This window comes from Oryzias latipes, chromosome 21, assembly GCF_053564925.1.
Source record: "Oryzias latipes strain Hd-rR chromosome 21, Olatipes_Hd-rR_3.1".
Taxonomy (NCBI): Eukaryota; Metazoa; Chordata; class Actinopteri; order Beloniformes; family Adrianichthyidae; genus Oryzias; species Oryzias latipes.
The window spans coordinates 32,015,468-32,037,909 of NC_136257.1; the positions used below are offsets into that span (position 1 = coordinate 32,015,468).

The following is a 22,442-nucleotide window of genomic DNA, read 5'->3' on the forward strand; positions in this document are numbered from 1 at the left end:
CCCATGCTGTGGCTGTGCCCACAATCCTTTGGTGCCATTAGACCCAACGTGCACGTGACCGCCACTACAATATGACGTAGCTTTCAAGTTAAAAGCAATAGTTAAAAGCAATGTGAAAAAAATCCACCATCACCAACGGGTTTGGAAAAGCCGGTCTGCTGCGTGACGGAGAGGACAGTGCAAGCTCAGGAGAGAATTGCTGCTACGAGGTCCAGAGAAAATGTTTACAATTATGAGGAGAGCACAAACGTCACAAAGCCATCTCCTCTGCCGCTAACACAAGACTACATGCCTGTCCGTACTGCTCCTAGCATGTATGTGTCTCTAGCAGCTGGACACACGGAGATAGCACTGACGTCATCGCCCCGCCTCCCCTCTGGAAATGCTAAGTCCAATTGAATTATGCGACATTGTTCCCAGGGTGGATGTGAAAATGAAAATGCAATCCCCGCTTTGCATTTTCGTTTTAATTATGACACAGAATAAGCAGTTTTTAAGTAAAAATGAAAAAGCATTTTGATGGATTGATTTTGAGTAATTTGATGTTGCATTTTGAAAATTAAAAAGCATTTCCGTTAATCCATTTTAATGATCAAATTACACATTTTAAATAAATTTTGCTACACATTTACCAGAGAACTTTTTGAAAATGAAATGTCAAATACCATTTTCATTATCATTTTAATTAAGTAACAGAATAAGCAGTGTTGAAGAAGAAAATGAAAAAGCATTTTGGCTGATTGCTTTTTCATTTTAATTTTGAGTCAAAAAATGCGGCTTCATTTTGAAAATGAAAAAGCATTTCTGGTTTTGACTTTTATTTTTAATTATGCTCCACAATCGCTTCCATACGTCTGTACCGCTCACACTGAATGCTAAAGGAAGTCCAATTATTTTAACATGTCTGATTGTGTTTAGATTTCAGCACCATGTCTTACGGCAGAGTGGTCCCTTGTTTATCGCAGGAGTTACATTCTAAAGATGACCCGCAATGAGTGAAATCCCGCCGAGGTTTTAAGATCAAGTTAAAATTCAGTGGCGACCTGACGATTTTTTTGACATCAGTCAGTGGCTGCCCAGGCACATTTGGTGGTCGCGTAGTGGCAGGACCAATTTTTCAAGTGTCTGTGCATGAATACAAGCTCCCACCACAGCTAAAGTAAAGGTTTAGTAATCAGAGATAACAGTTAGAAGTTCCCTTTTTTTGATGACAATCTTTTTTTTTTTTCCCCCAGATCAGATTACACACATTGTTAACTATCCCAAAAAGAAAAATACATACTTTTTTGTATCCTCTAGCTGGATGGCTCAGTTTGCTGCATGTAGGACTGGCCAAGGGAAACCAGGGCTCTTTTCCTCAGGGGCGGGATGAGTTTAATCCAATGAGGGTCCTTGGGCCCTTCACGCTACTGCCTAGCCCAAGTCTTAGTCCCCAGCCTGGATAAAATATAGGGTTGTGTCAGCAAGGACGCCCGGCATAGACATCTCTGCCAAACCACTTGTGTGAATCAGTGGAAACTGCTTCACTGTGGTGACCCCTGATGGGATACGCAGAAAGGTGAACAAAGACCCTGGAAGAGTCCTGCTGGTAGGGTACAAAATCCCAAACCCTTAGGTCGTATTTGAAAAACTAATGGAAAGCAGATTAGCTTTTGCTGTCTCATAAGAGAAAGTCTGATGCAAGAGACAATTTTGGATCACTGCGTTGCTCCTCCTCCCCAGGCCAGCACACATCACATAACTGAAAACTATTGGCTGTTCAATGCAATCCGTGTTCTCCAGACCACAAAAAAGGAGAAGAAACATACATTAGCAGATGCCTGGAAGACAATCTCCCTGCAAGTCGAAGTGAGTTATTTGCCTGTTTTTTGCTTCTTGATTACATCCCCGAAGAAAGTCATCAAAATGTAAACAAGCAGACCCACATTGGGATGAAATCTCTGGTTGATTAAAATCAACTGCAGTCGATGATTAGAGGAGGACCAAAATCTGAATATGAGAGCCCTGGTGTTTTTTAACCTGAAGTTTTTCATGAATTTGGAAACAAACCCTGCTAATAAAGCCTTTGTTTGCTGCATTCTTTCCATACTTGTTGGATGGAATTATACAGCAGCTACCTTCCCATTATGTGTCACGGAGGGTCTAAATTACCATCTATCAGATGTAAACGACTTCAGCTTCTATGTAATTTAATAAGCAGATGGTTATTTTGTTATCTCTCGTGGTACTTTGGTGTTAATGTACTTCTACAACAAGAGTACTGAATTATTTATTGCAATGAGGTAACCTATTTTGGGGATTGTAGGTGTAATTTAATGTGCGGGCTTGTTAGAGCGTGGTCGGTGTCTGCCGTGGTGCAGCGGGGGCCAGAGAGGATGTCATCCTTCTCCATAACAGCTTTCACTCCTCTCTGATAATGCTGTTTAATCTGGAGGCTACACTCAAGGCATTGACATGCCCCACAGGCTCAGAGGAAACCTTGACTGGCACTTCACCCCTCAGTGATGACAGAAACCCTGTCTGCTTAAACAGCTATTACTCCATCTGATTGGTAATCATGACATGGAGAGGCGAATAAATCCTTCAGACTGCAGCTGGTTAAGATGCAGGTCTTTGAAAGAACCCAGTGATTATGTGACCTTGGATGGGGCATTGCAAAGGGGGAAGGCAAGGAAAAGGCATGTTGGGTAGGACTATAATTTTCCATTATTGGCAGTATAATGACACATTATCATGCAAATGACATTCACATGTGAAGGATTCACTCAAACCATCTAACAGTTTTTGGAGTGTGCTGACTGTTTTTAAAGAAGAATGTAATTGACTTTCGACTAAATCACCTCCCCAGTTTGTATTTCACAGAAAAGAGATTCCCCTTTTCTAGGGAAATCGTTAGTTTTGAAAATAATATTCGAATTCCACTCTGAAAATATGTTCTACTTTCATTTAAAATGAAGACTTTGTGTTGAGTTAGTGGGTGTTGGTTATAGCTGTCGGGACGCAAGTTTTAATGCTGAGTGTAAATCATATTCAATATCAAGACTTTTTTTTTTATCCAGGAAATGTAAAATGTCTGCATTTTTTTTTAAATTTTTTTTTAAATTCTAGAAAGTTTTGCTGTACAATTCTAGCCAATCATTGTACGTTCCCAGCTATTGTAGAATATGTGGGGGGGGCCGTGGGAGAGGCTTCAAACCAGGTCAAATAGAAAGATTGTCTGTACTTCACTGCAAAAGATTCTAATTTAGCGACCTGATGAATCAGACTGTGTTGTACGTGGTAAAATACGTTTTTACATTACCGTGTGTGAAAACGGTGGCGCAGTGCAGGAAATTAAGCATCTTGGCTCCATTATGGACTGTCCTTCACTTGCAGGACCGGACAGCCCGTCATTGCAGGACGTGAACATTTGTTTACAAATGCTTTCTTTAAACCCCGTATCCTCTCTTGCTGATTTTGTGCTTGGGAGGCTTCATACGCCTTTGTTGCTTGGGATTTTTGTTAAGGCCACTTGTTTGCTTCTCCATGATAAACACTGTGAGCTAAAGACTCATTTTTCACTTCCGTCATCAGATGTCTGGTGTAAAAGCTAAAAGGTTTCTTAAAGCATCAACGATGGCAGCTGCAGCTGAGAGGTGTAACCTCCCCCAAAAAACATTGGTGTGCAAATTACATCTTAAGGCCCGTACACACCGGGACGAATATCCGCGCACGTTATTCGCCAGCGTTTTTCGACACGGTTTTTGTGTTCACACCCAGGCGATTTTCGCTGACGATGAGCCGAGCAAACATGCAAATTCATTCCCTGACATATGATGGCGCTTAATGTAAAACAGAAATACCCCTGTATTTCTTAAACTCGCTTTTCACTCAGAAGAAGAGTGCAATATTTACACGCTTGTCAGAATCATTCAAAGAAAACATGAATATTTCAAGCACCAGTAGTTCTAGCTCCAATTCCAGCGATAAAGAAATTATTGTTCTGTAGAATGATGAAAGATGCCGGAAAAGACATCGATTTTGGGTACATCCCATAGTTACGAGAAGAGAAGAACATGGGGAGTTTTATCGACTGGTACAAGAGCTGAAAATGTATCGTGAGCGTTTTCGGGGATATTTTAAAATGTCCGTCAGTGAGTTTGACTTCTTCGTCTTATTTCTTCGCGGTAGTGTAGACGCTACTTGGCGTATATCTTATTCGCCGTTACGTATGTGTGCTCAGCAAGACAGTTTTGTGTTTGAGTGTCCCCAAGTTGTGTTTACTGTAACTTCAGAAGCTCCAGACACGTGAGCAAAAGCGCCATTCTCATTGGTCGTAAAGTTTTTGACGCTGTGCGTCAAACCAAAAAACGATCCCGAGGCGTTTTTTAAAAAATGACGCTTTTACGCGTGGCGTTTTTCGCGTCGGTAGGCACACTCACGTTGGTGCCCTTTGTTTAGTCACGAGGCGTTAAACGTCGGCGAATGCGAAATTCGACCTGGTGTGAACAGGCCTTTATTCTGAGTTTCCACATGGTCATTCACTGCATCAAAGAGGTGTTCTGCAACCAAAACCAGCCATCCCCAGATTACAAGGCACCACACACCAAAAACGCTAGCATGAACTGTTGAATAAAAACATTTACACGCAGTTTCTTAACACACCACATTCACCACTGGTCCTCCCTCCTTCCAGATTCAGCTATAAAGATAAGCCAGTACCCGAAAAGCAAATATAACTGTTTTCCTTTCTTAGCCCTTTTGGATCGAACTAGCAGTGTAATAGATCCCAGGACTATTAAACTCAACCGATCTGTTTCAACAAAGACTGTGGAGACGTTTAATAGACGTCTGAGCAAAATCGCCCATGGGAGACACAATGTTTAAATATGGCTAAAAAAGATATATCTGCAAATTTGTATAAATGAATACACTGATTAAGATGAATACATTTTTAATAATTTAATTTAACAAAAAAAAGAGATAACAATTATAATACAATAATTGCTGGTGTCTGCATCTTTTGCTGGTTAAATGAGGCTTTCTTAATGATCATTTTCCAAAGTGTTAGATTTGTTGGAATCATTTGCCTTTGGTTGCAGAAGTAGATCCTGTCAGTGGGAGTAGAACAGATTTTTAGCAGAAGCTGGAGGAGGGATGCTGCTGGTTTAAGGGGTGCTTTAAAATTCCTTTAATTCCTGGTTTAGGTTCAAATCCACAATGTAAGCATAAAACATCCACTCATTGTTGAGTTTTTGTGCTGCCATGTCCATGCCAGGCCTGGTAAATGCTGACTCTTCCCTCTTCCAGCTCCATTAAAGCTATAATCCGCTTTAGATGAGTACTATATGGGTTTTTCTGTTCTTTTATAAGTTAAAACTATTTTTTAAAGAAAAAAGAATCTGTTCCTGATGACTTCCAGCTTCCTTTTCATGTTTAACGGTTCCTCACAAAACCTGAGGTCACCCTTTTAATGATTCCCCTCTACATCAGTGTGAGAGGACACACAATCACTTCCTTTATTTTGCATTTGTTATCCAATAAATACTGAACATCTTACCTTTTCTTTACTACAATAATATTATTAATGTGCTAAAACTATGTAATCTTTATGATATTACATGAAGCGTATGTATTGAAAGAAGTTTATTTTATTGGAGATAAAGGAACACTCCGAAGTTTAAATGCTGCCTTATGAAGAATTTATCATTTATGGGTGAGGGGATTTCTGCCAAGGAGCGGGAGGCTAGTGGACCGTTTTCTTGTGAAACTTTTCATATGGTGCCCCCTTTTAATAAGTTGTTGACGTAGCCATGCTGTTTCAGAGAAAATAAATCTGACCTCGCTCCATGGCGAAGGTCAGGCAGTAGCTAACAAAACCCCAAAGCTTTGGAGCAAGGATTTTTCATACGTTTGCATGGCTGGAATGCAAAGTAATTTAGAAATGCTGGGGAGGCCAGTCGTGGAAAGAAACTCCAGCGTCCTGAAGTCAATTATCTTGCCAGCCTAGTTAAGATAATTAAAACAATGTTTTTCATTTGGTGTTTGTCCTCATTTTACGAAATGTATTGACTTTCTTCCTATTCTTTTCAAAAACCACTTTTGCTTTCTATTTGGTGTTTAATCTATGGAGAGCGGCAGAATTGCTGTGTAAGTGGGAACCAGTCCAGAGCCGTGACATTTTGCAGTTGTTGATCGTTGAGCTCGGGCTCAATCCGTCTTCCCTTTGGATATTAATCAGACTTGACATGAATGGCATTTAAGGCTAAACTGCTTTGGCATATGTCATTTCAGGAGAAGCGTTCAGAACAGGGGTATCATCGGGATTCTGCTTATTTCATCTGTTTTTCTGACAGATTTAACAAACAAATAAATAAATAAAAAGGTAGGCTTATAAACAAAGGCTAACAGTGTTCAATACAGTCCAAGGAGATGTCCATCTGTAACATGATTATCAATTTGGTTAAGTAATACAATTGATTTGATGAAGTCAGTTTCAAGTTTGCAAAGTTAAAAAAGTCGACAATAAACCAGCAGTGTGAGAACTTCCCTTTAGACATATATCACGTTATTTAACAAACTACAAATATTAGATCACAAAATTACTCTATAAATACCTATTTTGAGTAGTTTTGATTTTTAAAAAGCTTATTTACGATAGGATTCTTGACAGACAAACATAACAGCTATTTTTTGTAAAGCCACAATCATAAAGAAAAATTAAATATATCATTAAAGTTAAAAATAAATAAAATTGGAGAATGAGTTGTGTTGGTCTGTAACCAAGTTTTATAATGTGAACAAATGACTTCAGGAACAAACAGATGCAATTATTGTGAAATAACATCAGAAGGCAGGTGGGCGTTGAAAGAAAAACTATTTTTTTACCAACAATATCTGGGATAGGCTCCAGCAACCCCAATACACATTCAGCGGATTCAGAAAATGTTTAGCATCATTAATTAGTTCCAAATTTAGTTAAGGTCTACAATTTAAGACAGTAATTACTGGCACTGGAATGTGTTAAAATATTGTCAGAATAATTAAAATGCTTAATTTTTAGACATTTGTCTGAATGTGTTGTAGAATAAATACATTTTTACACTTTAGGTAAAGTGTTTCTGACATGTTTGAGTTTGAACCCTCATCCTAAACAAAATCACTGTCCTGAAACCAAGAAGATGATTAAATCCACCTGTCATGACATGATCAGCTACCAGGCTGTCACTTTATTTCAGCTATGTGTTCATTCAGGTACTACTGTGCGGCTAATTCATTCATTCAATCCCGCATTGAAAATCACCATTGTGGCATTTCAGGTCAGCCAACAGGATGCATCCCAGTACGATCCAAATTGTTGGGTGACTTGAATGTCCTTTAAGGTGCAGTTTCTCAATAATAATGTTCTTTTAAGGTCTTTTCTTTCAGCTGGGCAAAAAAGCCGATGATTTAGTGTTCATTTCCGAGCTTCACCTCTCTTTTACAGCACTGGTTTTGTTGAATAAGGCCTTTGGCTCAAGATTTTGTGCAGTATTGTAGAAATGTGCAGCTGATGCAATTCAGGGGATCATAAAGTCTTTGTGTTGACGTCAAAAAGACGGAAATCTGAGCTTTCAGTAAATCACAGCTTTATCAGATTAAGCAGAAAGGACACTGACTGGATCAGGATGTTTGAGTGTTTCTGCTACACTTCAATAGAAATGTTGACGGAGTTTAATTGAAACATTAACTTAATTTTGTCCTGTGAACTTTCACCTTTGTTACGGTATTTTTAGGCTTAGGTCACATACCTCCAAAATGCCACCACGCAGCCATCTAAAAGCAGTTTTTTTTTTTTTTGCAAATTCGGCAGAGGTTTTAACCAAAAGTTAAACTTTTATGGTGACTTGACGATTGGCCGCTGAGGCACATTTAGAGGTCACACTGTAGCAGTACAGTGATAGGCGGGGATGACACCATTACAAAATCAGGCGATTTTGCAGCAGCTCTTACTGGACGACGTGTGAATGTCTCCAGACAGTGGCCATCCATACCGAGTGCCACCAGCTGCCTGCTGCCCGGTAGTCGGGTTATATAAAAAGTGGGCCGTTCTGCACGCCTGATGGATGCTGAACTGACACCATCTACATTCATGACCATGGCAACGATTTTCAAAGAGAAATCTGCATTTTAGCATCTTATACATCGGTAACGATACCAACATGGCACTGACTTTGAGTACCATCCCTAGGAACATGTTTTCCTTACGGTGCCATACAGAACATTGTCATGTGAACTGCATGGATTTTTTTGGGGCAGAAGAAGTCTTGATTGCATTCTACATGCTTGCAAATATTATTTGTCAATTTTCAAAAATGGGCTTGATATGGTTTGAAGTCTTGAAGATTCTGCCGATGGCTCTCCATCATGCGCCCCTATTGGTGAATGTGGCATTTGATCTAAAACCTTGGGATGAGTTTGGCTTGTTTCCCGCAAGTGGTTTCTTTCCAGCTCTGAGATGTCTTCATTGTCTTGTTGTGTAGCTTGAATCAAGCCGTTGGGCAACGACATAGCATTGTGTTTCCTCCCTGCTCCGCCTCCACAGGCAGTCGCTGAGGTGAGATGAAGCAGGTTCTGCTTACAAGGTAAGATGGGACATCTGAGCTAGCCTGCAGAGATGGATGATGCTTCACCCCTGTTTTGTTCCAAGCTGTTGTTTGTTTAAATATTAGTGACAGTTATTGACCTGATTATCTGCTTGGTTTCTCTTCATGGTGTGTGTGCAGAACTGCAGAAGAGCTTCTGCCAACTCGCCCTTCCTCTTCTCCTTAGACTGGTGATTTCCTCTCACCATTTTTAAAGGTGTTCAGTAATCACAGAGCAGAGCAGTCTGCAGTATATACAACAAATAAGGGAGGATTTTTACAATCTTGGAAGTCTGCTATGGAATAAAAGCAACATTATGTCGCACAATTATTTCACAACGGATGCATGAAAGTAGCTTCTTTTGCACCACTGATGGTCTACTCTTTGCCACTGGTTTCTGCTGGATGTTATAAATGGTGCTCACAATAATGTGCTCAGCTGAATGCCATCTGATAGCATCCCACTGCCATGGTAAGAAACCATTTTTTTCATTTTTAAAAGGTGGTTGCAACCTTTTTTTTTATCAAAACTTCAGACATTTTAGCATTCATTTAGATAAAAAATACGGATAATGTTGTGATATAGAACCTTCATGTGTCTGTCTTATGCAAATAAAGGCTGTGTGAAAGAAAAAAGGCAAATGAAGTCTTCCTTACCCTCAGCTTTTGTTTGACCTGCTGTTGTCTTCCAGCAGCTGCAGGGACGGTGCAGCCTGGCAGGGGGAGGATGTTTGGAAAATGCCGAATAAAAAAGATAAAATGACACAAGAGGTCGTTTGCTCTGCTCATATTTGGCCCCTTAGCTTTGAAGATGAAGAGGCATGAAAGGAGATAGAACATCAGAAGGTAACTGGGCCCCTCTGAGGTGTAGGGACACGATCTTTTCGTTAGTATATATATATATATATATATATATATATATATATATATATATATATAAATATATACATATACGTGTGTGTGTGTGTGTGTGTGTTTCATTCTGTCAGTGGAGGAAGAAAATGGCCCCTAACAGCCCTCTGCTTCTCAATGGTAATGAATTCCACTGTGAAGGCGAAGGAGACAAACCTTTAGAGACCCAGCCAAAGTCAGTTTTTCCCACTCTGTTTTTTTTTTTTCATCATTTCAAAAACATATCACATGGTTTTAATTTAACAGGACCCAATTGGCCATATGAGGAAACCGAGGTCTCAAAACCCCACCAGCCCAATACATGACCAACCATGAACAACTGCAGGAACATGTTGTGATGGGAATCGTTTGGGTTCAAAAATACAAAAACACGCCTATGTTCTTTATTAAAAATGTGACGAAGCAGTGTGACAGGGTGAAGGAATGCACTTGAATGTTCCCAAGATGCTTTATTTCCCTCTTTCTGCACCGCTTTATCGGCGTTTTCACACACACACTGAAGTAAACACGTATCTATCGCCATGACGACGGTCCTTTATGGAGCGTTGTACACATTGCTTTTATCCGTATCACAATCTTTTCTTGTAAAGTACAGCCAAACTGCATTTTGACTGATGCTTCGCCCACGCCATTCTTGTTTCTATGAGTCCGCCGCCATAATCACTGGAAAGGTAAAATGATTGGCTAGAATTGTACAGCAAAAAACAGAATACAAGTGACTGACATGTCTGAAACAAAGAAGTTGTCGGGTATTTCATTTTTTCCTTTTACAAGCCCCTAGACAGGGATGTAATAATGTGAACTACATGAATTTTAGGATACTGTTTAGAAAAATAATTCCCCAAACTGTCAGAACTATGGGGCAGAAGAGGTTTTTAGTGTATTCTTCATGTTTGAAAAATATTGGCCAGTTTAAAAAGATTGCCTTGATACGGTTTGAAAATGGCACAACTTGTTTGATCTTGAAGAGGAATCAGCGGTTTATTGGATTGTTTCCGGGTTTTTCTTCTTCCGACTCTTCAGAGCAGCACGGTGGGAAAACTTTTGCTCTCACAGGTGCTCATACCGATTAACCATTTCACTGGATGAATTTGATTAGTGGCACCTGGTTGACATTTCAGCCTCTCCCACATGCGTGCCCCAGTACTATTAAAAATGTCAAGTCAGCTGTACTAATAGAGATATGGGTGTTCCATATGCAGCAGAGCAAGCAAATGGGACAAATGTCAGCTTTATACGTAGACGACCATTTCCTAAAAAGAAAAACATCTTGAAAAGGACTAAAAGCATCACTGCAACCAGGAGAGGCCAATATAACATGTGACTAAGGGTTTTAGGGGAAATGATTAATATGTTGATGCATCAGTCACGATGCATCTACATATTAAATATCACATAAACAGTTCTGAATCGTTTTATATATTTTAAATAATTGATCATCAAAAAATTCATATAATTCAAAGTAAAAGTAACAAGCAGAACTAAACTTGGGGCGTATTTCACTCAGACAGAGCACACAAACATGGCTGACCTTGCAGATCGTGTCATATGACCAGGCTGACTTCAGTGTTGATGGCCAATTGGCTTTGGATAAAAGACATGCATTGTGTAAGTTCTGTCAGACTAATATTAAAGACCTAGGAAACACAAAAAAAAAGCTAAACCACTTTGTACAGTTCTATCCATTTGTTTATTTGTTTATTTGTTTATTTATTTGGAGCCCCATTAGCTTCCACAAAGTGGTCGCTAGTCTTCCTGGGGTCCATACACAAAAAAATACATACATTTTACCAATTTCACAAAAACCAAAACTGATTTCAGAAAATACAGTGACTAATTCATCATATTTACCTTAAAAGCTTCACATGTTAAAATAAGTTAAAACAATTTCATTTTTATACCAGCATATCAAAACACATAGCAACATAACCTCAACAATAATACATAGCATATCATTCAAATTGTTAGTTATTGTAAGTGGTCCATGTATCTTAGTTTTAAAATCTTTTTGAAATGATATTTGTTACTAATAAGCCTTGTCCTTACAGACACTTGATTCCATGCAACAGAAGATCTAAACAGCACTGTTCTTCTCATATAGTTAGATCTTGAAAAAGGAACAATCAAATCACCAGAGCTGACCTGACGAGTTTGATATTGGTGACAATACCCACTGTATAAAACTTTGTTTACCAAATATTGTGGACATTTTTTAAAAATGACATTGTGCATCAAGCATTGAAGACTGAGTTGTACTTTGTCTTTTACCATCAACCAACCTAAAATGGTATGCATCTCGTTCACATTGGTCCAAAAAGAGCAACCAAGAGCCACCCTGGCAGCTCGATTTTGGGCAAGTTGTAATTTTTTTAGATGCCCCTGTGTCGCACTAGACCAAATGACTGGGCAATACTCCAGATGTGACAAAACCAAAGACTGTACAACTGTCCTCATAACTGAAGGTGGACAATATTGCGCACACCTCCGAGCCAGGGCGATTCCTCTGCCCATCTTGGATACTATGTGATTAATCTGATCTGTCCAAGAGAGCTGATCATCTAATTTGATGCCCAGAAGCTTGGTTTTAGTCACTTGTTCAACTAAACTATTGTCAATCCTCAAATTCAGGTAACATGGTGCATTCAATAAATATTTTGTACCGAAAACGATGCATTTTGTTTTAGATGTATTAAGAACCAATTTATTCAACTTAACCCAATTGGTGACTAAATTAAGTTGATTCTGTAGGGCTGTATTGAGCTCTGGCCCAGTAGTAGATGCACAGAATAAAGTTGCATCATCTGCATATAACACCACTTCTGCATTTCTAATCTCCTGGGACATATCATTTACAAACACTGAAAATAAAAGTGGACCCAAACAACTACCTTGTGGAACCCCACATGACATAAACTTTGTTTCAGACAAGCTGCCATTGAAGAGGACTTTCTGTGTTCTGCCATTAAGATAATTTCTTATCAGTGAAAGAGCCAATTGTGAAAATCCATAACATTTGAGCTTTGCCAACAGAATATCATGGTCGATTACATCAAAAGCAGCTGTGAAATCTAAAAGTACCGCACCCACATATTTTTTTATCATCCAAATGTGTTAACCAGTGGTCTACCATATGTACTAATGCCGTATTGGTTGAATGACCTGGTCTGTAGGCATGCTGTGCACTAGTAAACAGATCATTTGAGATAAAGTAATGTAGCATTTGATTAAATATCAACCTTTCAAAAATTTTACTCAAAACAGGGAGAACATGAACTGGTCTGCAGTTTGAAGCAGTAAACTCTGACTTTTCATCCTTAATTAGAGGTATAATTTTTGATTGTTTCCATTGGTCAGGAAACACACCACTGATCAGTGCTCTATTAAAAATATGACATATTGGTTTGTCCAAAACATTTGCAACTATTTTAAGGATTCTACCATCAATGTAATCAATACCTGGTGTTTTATCGTCAGGTAATGAGAGAAGCAAATCTTGAACATTATTCTCACTAACAGTGTCGAACACCAAGGAACAAGCTTTATTTTCCATTGTCAATTGAATATTTTGACAAGGAGAGCTTATATCCTGTGCTACCATAGAGGATCTCAGCTTTTCAACTTTGTTAATAAAAAAGTCATTCAAATGATTGGCAATATCAAATGGTTTACTGACACTAATGCCACCAATTTCCATATTCAAATTAAAAGTCTTTGTTTTTTTGCACATCAGTTCTTGTAACACTTTCCACAATCTTTTACTGTCATTCATGGAACCACAAATTTTTTGTCCAAAATATTCCTTTTTTTTCAAAAAGTTTAATTTTGTAACTTTATTCCTTAATATGCGATAGTTTGTATAATCCTCTACATGTTTAGAGTTGGAAGCCACCTTTTTTGCGTTGTCTCTCCGCTTCATGAGTGATAATAATTCCTCATCTAACCATGGAGCACTATTACTTTTTACCGTTCTTTTACGAAGTGGAGCATGTTTCTCAACAATCTTTCCAAACGTTGCCATAAAAATGTTCAAAGAAGCATTTACATCAATTTCCTGCACAACTGTAGACCAATTCGAACTTTTGATATCATCAATAAATAGATTGGGATTAAAATGTTTATAGGATCTGCGATACATGATTCTTCCACCGGATTTAGGCATTTTTGTTTGCTTTGTAATGGCTATCAAATTATGATCAGAACACCCTACTCCAATAGAAACTGCCTGGGAGCATAAATCAGGAACGTTAGTGTAAATGTGATCTATGCAGGTTGATTTAGATGAATTATCCATAGCAATTCTAGTTGGTTGTGTCATGACCTGTTTAAGATTACATGTATTAGCCATTGTAATGATCTTTTCAAACAAAAAACTTTTCTTTGAAAACCAGTCTATATTAAAGTCCCCAAGAAGAAACATTTCCCCACATTTATTTGAGACCATTTCCATATTTTCACATATTTTTTGTAAGTATTCTGCATTGGAGCTAGGTGGTCTGTAACAACAACCGACCAGTGTTGGTTTACTAAATGGAAGATTAATTTGCAACCATATTACTTCGATGTCTCTGCTCATTAACTCTGATTTTAGGGTAGCAACAATATTCTCCTTGACATAGAATGCTACTCCTCCACCATTTTGATTCCTATCTCTTCTGTATAATCTGTACCCATCAACATTTAGCATTGAGTTTTCAAAAGTACTATCTAGGTGTGTTTCAGATAAGGCTAAGACATGAATATTTTCAGTCAAACATATTTGTGTGATTTCATTAATCTTGTTTCTCAAGCTACATATATTTAAGTGTGCTAAAACTATACCTGTTTTGTGGCCCATTTGCAACTAAACACAACATATTTGCATTAATACAAAACTTTGAACATACATGACAATAGACAGTTCTCTTGGTCATTTAATCCGATTATTGCCTCTGTTCATTTACAGTTCCTACCATCCATAGGGGTAGGATGGTAGGAACTGTTCAGGTGCTACCGGCGCTAGTGTGGCTTTAACAAGTTCTGCTGCGAGCACTTCCAACAGTCAAAAAAACATATTGAGACCGTATTCTGAGGGGGAGAACGAGGGCTTCCAAACGTTCCTCCATATTTTAGGGCCGAGATACAACATCCATTCCCATTGCTTCTTCAACGACAAAGTCAACCCAGCACCATATCCTGGGATGAAAGCTGAAGTCATGGCAGCAGTTGTTAAAGCCAACAGGACAGCATTACCGTGTGACGCTTGGACTTCAATCGCCAATGAATCATACTTCATTTAATAACTGAAGACTGGAAGCTAAAATTCCATATCCTACAAATCCCGGGAAGTTGCACTGATAACCGTTTGAATTCAATCATTGGCTCCCGGATCATAATGGAATCGTGAAGTCACTTAAGATTCCCACCTCTACATAGAAGGTAAAAAAAGCTTTACAGTTAGCTGAAACAGGTCGTCAAAACATTCTTATCCCTCGACCCGTTGATCCGTATTGATCCCAAACTGTTTGTAGAGGCATTCATTCCCATTTTATTAGCAGACTATCTTTTCATGATCTTTTTTTCTTCTTCACAAAATCTCAAATTACAAATTCCTTCACCGATTAAACACACAAGATAAAGGAAGGTCTTTATCCTGAATAACACTGTTGTAAAACTTTTGATAAAATATTGTGCTTACATTTTCCACTTGTAATTATTTGCATGTTTGACAGTTTGTTTTGCTCTACATCACAGCGTTGTTTCGCTTAATGCTGCTTGAAAGAAATTTTAGATTGCAGCTAATTATGTGTCTTGGCACAAACTAGTATGTTGGCACAAACTAGTGTATGATGATGAAAATAACTGTGTTATTAAAAATAAAATAAAAAAACAGGATTTATTGCTTACAGTAAACTGATGCTGTGAAATAATGATGTCGTCCAGGATGGCATGTGCTGCTCTAGAGTTTTAAAACATTTCCGTTTCTTTTTCTTATTAAGTGGCTTTTATGTAGATTTTTTTGAAATCACACGAAATAGAAGAGAAAGAGAAAGGACTGGATGTTTCAAAGGGGACCTTGATTTAAATTGTAAGATATCAGCTATATTGCATCAGTGGGAATAGAAGAGGCAAAATGGATGAGATGTTTGACCTTTTCAAATTTGTCCCTGGGAAGAGAATTTGCTGGAGGGTGCTGGGCCAGGGAGCAGCAGTGCGTTGAATTATCACTCCCACTGTTCAAAACCTACAGACCTGATCTCCCACTTGCTCCCCTCCCACTACTAATGGGTTAGGAATACAGAGGGGGAAAGATGGAGTTGTGTGGGAGGGCGACTTTGAGCCCATTTCGCTGTCTCTGGCTTGGAAACAAATTACCGCTTCTGGTTGGCGCTGAAGAGAAGGAGCTGCGGGTCACATTGTGGTGTCAGAGCGGCAGCAAAAGCTGGTGTCATTCTGCTGTGTGATGGAGTTGACTGTGTGACAGCTACAGGCAGGAACATGTCAAGGTTTTGATGGATGATTTCTGTAATAAAAGGCTATGATGACTCTTTAGTTGACTAGGCTTTAACACAACTCCCCCGTTCCACCATTAAATGGAAGCACAACACCAAGGAGGCTAAAAGATAAGAGCTAGCTTGTCAAGCTGCTTTGAAATAGTTTACAGAGTCACAAAGGACATTATGTCTTTGTTAGATGAGAGGAGCTGTCAAAAACACAATTGTCTGGGTAATATGTTTTTTCTAAAAAGCAAATGTATAGTCTCATCTCCCGATAAAGAACTGTGATTTGCAAAACACATTCTATCGACATAACAGTCGCCTACTCGCCTCTCAACCTTCAAGCAGAGCACACGACTGCCTCCCTAAGAAAAATCTTTTTCTCTGTCTTCATTGGATTGAAGTGTAATTGTGCTCCTGCAGAGAGTTTTTACCAGCACCATTTACTTTTCCCCAAAAAACAGGGTATCGTGTGTCCGCCCAATCTACATTCACACCATGTTTTCTGCTGAAACATGCTGCGTTTCCACGCTGAACCATCACCTCATGCCACATCTTCTCTGTCTTCTTCTCCACCCCTCTCCTCATGCCATCCAGAAGCCATCTTGTGCGATGTCGGGGAATTTCTCTGTCATAATCAGGAAACGTGCATCCCTGAGGCCTGGCTCTGTGACGGGGAGCCCGACTGCCCCGACAACTCAGATGAAAGCGATGGAGTTTGTAAGTCACCCATTCCATCCATTTTTCACACATGCAAACGCTGACATGGATTTATGTCATAATCTCTCTTTTATGGACTCATGCTCACAGAGAGGAATAACAAAGAAAACTGGTTTGTTACATTTTTTCATTGTTGTGATAATAAAAAAAAGTCTATTACTGTTGAAAAATGGGTTAAACAATTGCCAAATCTTCTCCGCTAATGCCAAACAGCCCATTCAGCTCCAGACTGTTGTTTGATGGATTAATAACTCAAGTCTGTTAGAGAAAATGTGCTGTGGGGTCCATTGTTTTGGTCACTTTGGCGGGAATGGCAGATGGAGGCTTACCTCTCAAATGTTCAGAGAGGTCGAGATCAGGACTGCTGGCTGACGTTCACATCCTCTCAGTTCCCAAACGCTGGAGGTGGTCTCTAAATCCCGCTCTGTGTGGGCCATCATTAGAGAATGGAGATTCCAAATCATGGAGATTTAGCATTCAAGCTGGTGGGAGATTCTCATCTTGATGTTTTTGTCAGAACTAGTGCTGCACATGGAAACACTGCTTTTACCAAAGCATGATGGGCCTTCTCAGTAAGAGTAGCAACTTGCTAAGCTTTCTTCTCCACAATGGCTTTCCGATGGCTCGGTTGCTGGAAACATCCAGACCAGCGGTGCCTCAGAAATGCTAAAAAATCAGACACCAAACAAAAAATGTAGCAAACACATTCTCCGATATGCTGCCCTTTGAATAAACACAGGTAATTGGCAATTCAGTTCCTATCAAAGTAAAAAATATATATGTTTCTCATGGTGATAGATATTATTACAATAAAATAAAAACTGGAGAACAGTGATATCAGCACCATCAAAGAGGACGTTACAGAGTCACAGTGATCCTCAAGCAGATATGTAATAAAAATGCTGGGCGTGTCTGTGCATGCACCGGGGCAGAAATGGGCAAAAACTCAGACCGGAAAAGAGTTTTTAACAAGAAACCATCCAGGCACATAAATGACATGCTGTTGGTGTAATTGAAATCACTAACATATGGCTGTTTAGTTTGTTCAACCTTCATTCACTCCTGTTGTGATCTGACCTTTAAGGATGGAGAACATCTGTTGAAGGAGCCAAGCTCTAAAAAAAGCTGTCAGAACAAGCAATGGTTCGTGATTATCTGCCTTCCTGAAGGCCGTGTCATACAGCCACGACTCACATTTTGCCCATTTTGCACATATGAAAATTTGGTCTTTCGTGATACATGCGTGACATATATAATTTGTATGTTTTCTTGCATTAGTCATTCGTCTGGTCTTTACGTGAATTCGGTTTTGAGCAGTTCGAAATTTTTGGTCGGTTGAGAATTACGCAGTTAATGTGTATTTTACGTAGTTCATACGCAATTATTACATACATTTTGCGCAAAAGTGTGTGATATATTTATGGCTTCTTACTTTTCTTGCCTGTACCACCAATGTATAACTTATATATCGCGCACTTGTCACGTTAAAATTACGTAATTGAAGCAGAAATCTCGAATGAATTTTGGCTCTTATGTTGATTTATCTGTTATTTTTGTGATTTTTTCATACTTCTTCTGTGGTTTTAAAGTGGTTCATTCATCATAAATCTGTAAAAATTTCATGTAAAACCACAACTTTTCACACTTTTTCTACGTATATTCACATATACTCAATTTGCATCCGTACAATATGTGCAGAATGGACGTAGTGGCTGTGTAAGATGACCTTAAGGTAAAATCTGACTGCAGCTGATTTCCTGAACATTTTCAACATGGATCCTAAAACTTTAGTTTTAAAACTTTTCACAAGGTTTCATTTAACACTGGCCAACAATTGTCAATAGGGCAACGTTTTTTTAAGCTGGCCATAAAATTGTATGTCTTTGTCAGGAACAAACCTGTTCAGTAGCTAATACCGCATCAAAAACAAACATATGATTCAATGTATGTATGTATGTATGTATGTATGTATGTATGTATGTATGTATGTATGTATGTATGTATGTATGTATGTATGTATGTATGTATGTATGTATGTATGTATGTATGTATGTATGTATGTATGTATGTATGTATGTATGTATGTATGTATGTAAATGTTTTTTTTTTTGAGAAAACCTCTTTTTTCTTAGATTCATGAATTGACAAGTTAAAAAAGTAGTTTGTTCTACACATGTTTATAAGTGACAAGAAAGAAAGAAAAAATATGTCCAGTTGTTTTTTCACACTTACAATTAATCAACCCAAATTAATCAAACAATTATTTTATTTATTGGGTTCAATGTGACATGTACTGTTGTGCAAATATATCTATTTACGGATAAAAACTACACATGTATGTGGATATATTAAATATCTTGATTAAATATCTTAATTCAGTTTTTATATATTTATGTTTTTGGGGCTTTTTAAAAAAATGTATTGCTGGAACCAAAACCAATAAACAAAGAGTCAAAAGTTCCAAAATACTGTTGTCCTTTAATATGGATTAAAAACAGTGATAAAAAATTGTAAATAACTAAGCAGTTAGATATGTTAGTATGATTTTTATTTTTATTTTCTGAAAAAACAAACAATGAATCACTTTATACTCATTAGTGCTGTGATTTCATAAAAATCTGTAACCAAACAGCAAGTCCTGTAATGTTCATATTTATTTAGAGGATGATTTTGACATCGTAGGAGAATCATTTTTCTTATTTTATAGCTTTTCATTGCTGAATCCAACATTACATTTGTGTGTTTTTGACAAAACAACCAACAGACAAACAAACCTTCTGCTACATGATACAAATCCCTGTTTTTATGTGTGACATGGATTTCCTTTATTCTCGTTCTAAGCTGAGTGAGCCTTTTGCAAATCATGAGGAGGCTTTTTCTGTTTCACACTCCGTCAATAAATAGATAAACAACTAAAAGGGCAGCCAAACCCCAGAATTAACATTCAGTCCAGGTTCTCCACCTGTGTGAGTTATTAGCCATAATTAGGCTTTTATAGTTGTGGCTGTGACATTTGTGAGTAAGTTGCATTGAGTACGGCAACCATCAACGCCCCAGCTTGCATCAGGCTGTGTATCAATTAGGCTACTTGTGGAGCCGCGCGGAAAAAGACAGAAAGGCCTGGCTGTTCATCTCCAAATGATCTGATTACACTCAGCAGCTGTTAACATGTGCACAGCTGTTTGCTTGCTCTGGAGGGGGATGAATGCAACTGGGTGGAGGTTTGTTGCATGAGCCTCCCAGCCTGCGCACACGCTGAGATAAAGCAACACAAGCCTGTGATCCAGACTGATGTCAGGAATGACACAAAGCAAGAGGAGACGCAGCCAAGTGCTGCTGCTGCTGCATTACCGTCTGATTCGCTGCTGATAAAGGAAGCCGCTGTGGATTTTTCTCTTATGTCTGCCTATCCACCTATAATACACTACACCTGGTTAATTGGCTGTTGTCTCTGGTTGATCACATCTAATCTGCCAGATTGAATTCCATCAAAGCATCTGGAAGTGCACAGGCTTTTTCACGAGATTCAGTTGCAGAAAAAAAAAAGTCACTTCCAAAATGTTAACATCAAAGAGCCATGTTTGCTCAGAAGAAAATATCAAAACTTTCAGCCCAAATTGGTTTTTGGTCAATCGAGCAGAATTTTATCCGTTATTACAAGAATTCCAAGAGTTTGTAAATTGAAGCATTTTGCTCTAAAATCTCTCACCATGCAAATGTAGCTCACCTTAAGGGGAAATGTCATGCATCAATTTTCAAATGTCTCTGTTACCGCAGCGGCTTCATGCTGCAAAACCACACATTTGGAGGCATGATCTGGAGAAAGAGTGTGACACTCTAAAAACAGAACAGAAATGGTCACCGGAGATTTCTGTAGAGGTGATCAGGAGTCATTGTCTTTTCTGCCAAACTCCTACCACAGATGTTTTTCACTGTCAAATGTTTATTTCTGAAGTGTGTTCAAAATGCAAGCTTTAAAATGGTTGGTTTCATGGAGAGAAGTAAAAAGACGTCTCAGTTCCCGCACACAGGTGAAAAAACTCACAGTTCACATCCGTGTTTGGCTCACTAGTCAACAATAAATGGAAATTCTTGATGGGAGCCGGCGGCAGCCCTGGAAAAGTCTGATGCCTGCAACCTGCTGTTGGAAAGCGTTATGCTAAGAAATATTGTTGACAAAAAAGGTAGACATCATTGTTGTGTAAATAACAAAAACAAAAAAAACATGTTTTTCTTTTTTTGAACCAGTTTTTCCTTAGGAAAGTTCATTCACAAAAATGTGTTTAAAAAAGGGAGGAGTCATCCTGTGTTTGACCAATCGGTGCTTGAAGAAGGTAGGCTCCAGTTTTTTTTTCAGGTGAGCCTTTTAAGACGATGACCTGATACTGGTGACAGCAAATTAACACAGGCTCTTTGAACTAGCAAAGGCTGATACCTACAGGTCCGTCTGCGGTGCGTCTCTGTCAGAATGTTACATCGCTTCGGTCACGTCTGTGTCTCACATCCGCAGTGCAAGCTTTATGCAGGAGTTCTATTTCCAGTCCGTTTAAGTGTCAATGTCGCTGCAAAAAGCCGGAGATGGGAAACAGGTTTGGGTTTGAAAATAAAAACTTCCTTTGTACTTTTAAAATAAAACTTTAGCAAATTTTATTTCGTATTTAAGCTGACGTGCCCACGCGATAAAGCCCATCGACACTGCACATAACACCGCCATGGATAACAAAGTTTAATTAAGGCAACATAACATCATTTATGACCCAAAACATGCATTTTACAAGGACTCTGTAAAGGAGGAGAGGGCATGGGACCTGATTTCTTAAAATTTTGGATGGGCGAAGAGAGCGGGACGAACTACTTAACACAGGGGTGGCAGAACAAACCACTCCTCTGGGAGCCAGGGGGGATGGACCAGAAACGCCATGGGGACGATGGAAACTAACGGATAGCCGTGAAACGGACTTCTTGCACCGGAGATGCACCACAGAAAGACTGGTGTAGATTCAGGGCGACTTTTTAACCTTTTTTGCAATTAAAGATTCTGACGCAAAAAGAAAAAAAGCAGCTTTTCCCGTGTCAGAATCAGACAATTCACTTCAGGGGTCTCAAACTCAATTTACCTGGGGGCCACTGAAGGCAGGGTCTAGCTGAGGCTGGGCTGCAACTTCAGCGCACACACACACACAACTTGTGAGTGTCTGAGAGCCAGAAATTTTGTATGGAACATTTACTATACTACTAACTATACTCCATTATTAACCGTTTTCTAAGGAAATGTACTTATAAAACTCTCTTTCAAATAGAATACCCAAATAAAAAAAATCAATAAGTAAATAAATCAGTAATGCATTTCTGTTTATTCAGTCTTCTATATCCACTGTTTTCTGATTTAAACGTCCTTCTTAGCACAGTTCAGTTAACACTGTTGAATTCTAACTGTTAAATACAACAGAAGACTCCAATTCTACAGTTCTGTAACCTTCATCAATGGTTCACGGCTTCTCTTGTCTTCTTCTTACTGCTGGACACTTGACAGCACTTCCTCCCAAACAGCTGAGACCTTCAGTGTGGATGAAGATGATTGTCAGGAAATCTGGACAGTACTTGGACTTATTGAAATTTAAGGTGGAGAAGTCAGAGAGGATGTGCTCCCAATTTTGAGTCTGCGATGAACGTTTTCTTTTTTTTAAGTTTACTTTTTAAAACACAAATCAGTAAAGGAGAAACCAAATTCAGT

General features: G+C 38.8%; 1 protein-coding gene across 9 annotated transcripts in view; it reads left to right on the top strand.

The window, feature by feature from the left end:
- lrp1bb (low density lipoprotein receptor-related protein 1Bb) overlaps nucleotides 1-22,442 on the top strand; it is a 389,546-nt gene that overhangs the window by 123,839 nt on the left and 243,265 nt on the right. For 7 of the 9 annotated variants that reach the window (XM_078939203.1, XM_078939200.1, XM_078939196.1 and 4 more), the window contains exon 2: nucleotides 16,586-16,708. The exons of the other annotated variants lie outside the window; for them this stretch is intronic. In XM_078939203.1, coding sequence (XP_078795329.1) covers nucleotides 16,586-16,708 — 123 coding nt within the window. The remainder of the gene's footprint in view (nucleotides 1-16,585; nucleotides 16,709-22,442) is intronic. 9 annotated transcript variants of the gene reach the window in all.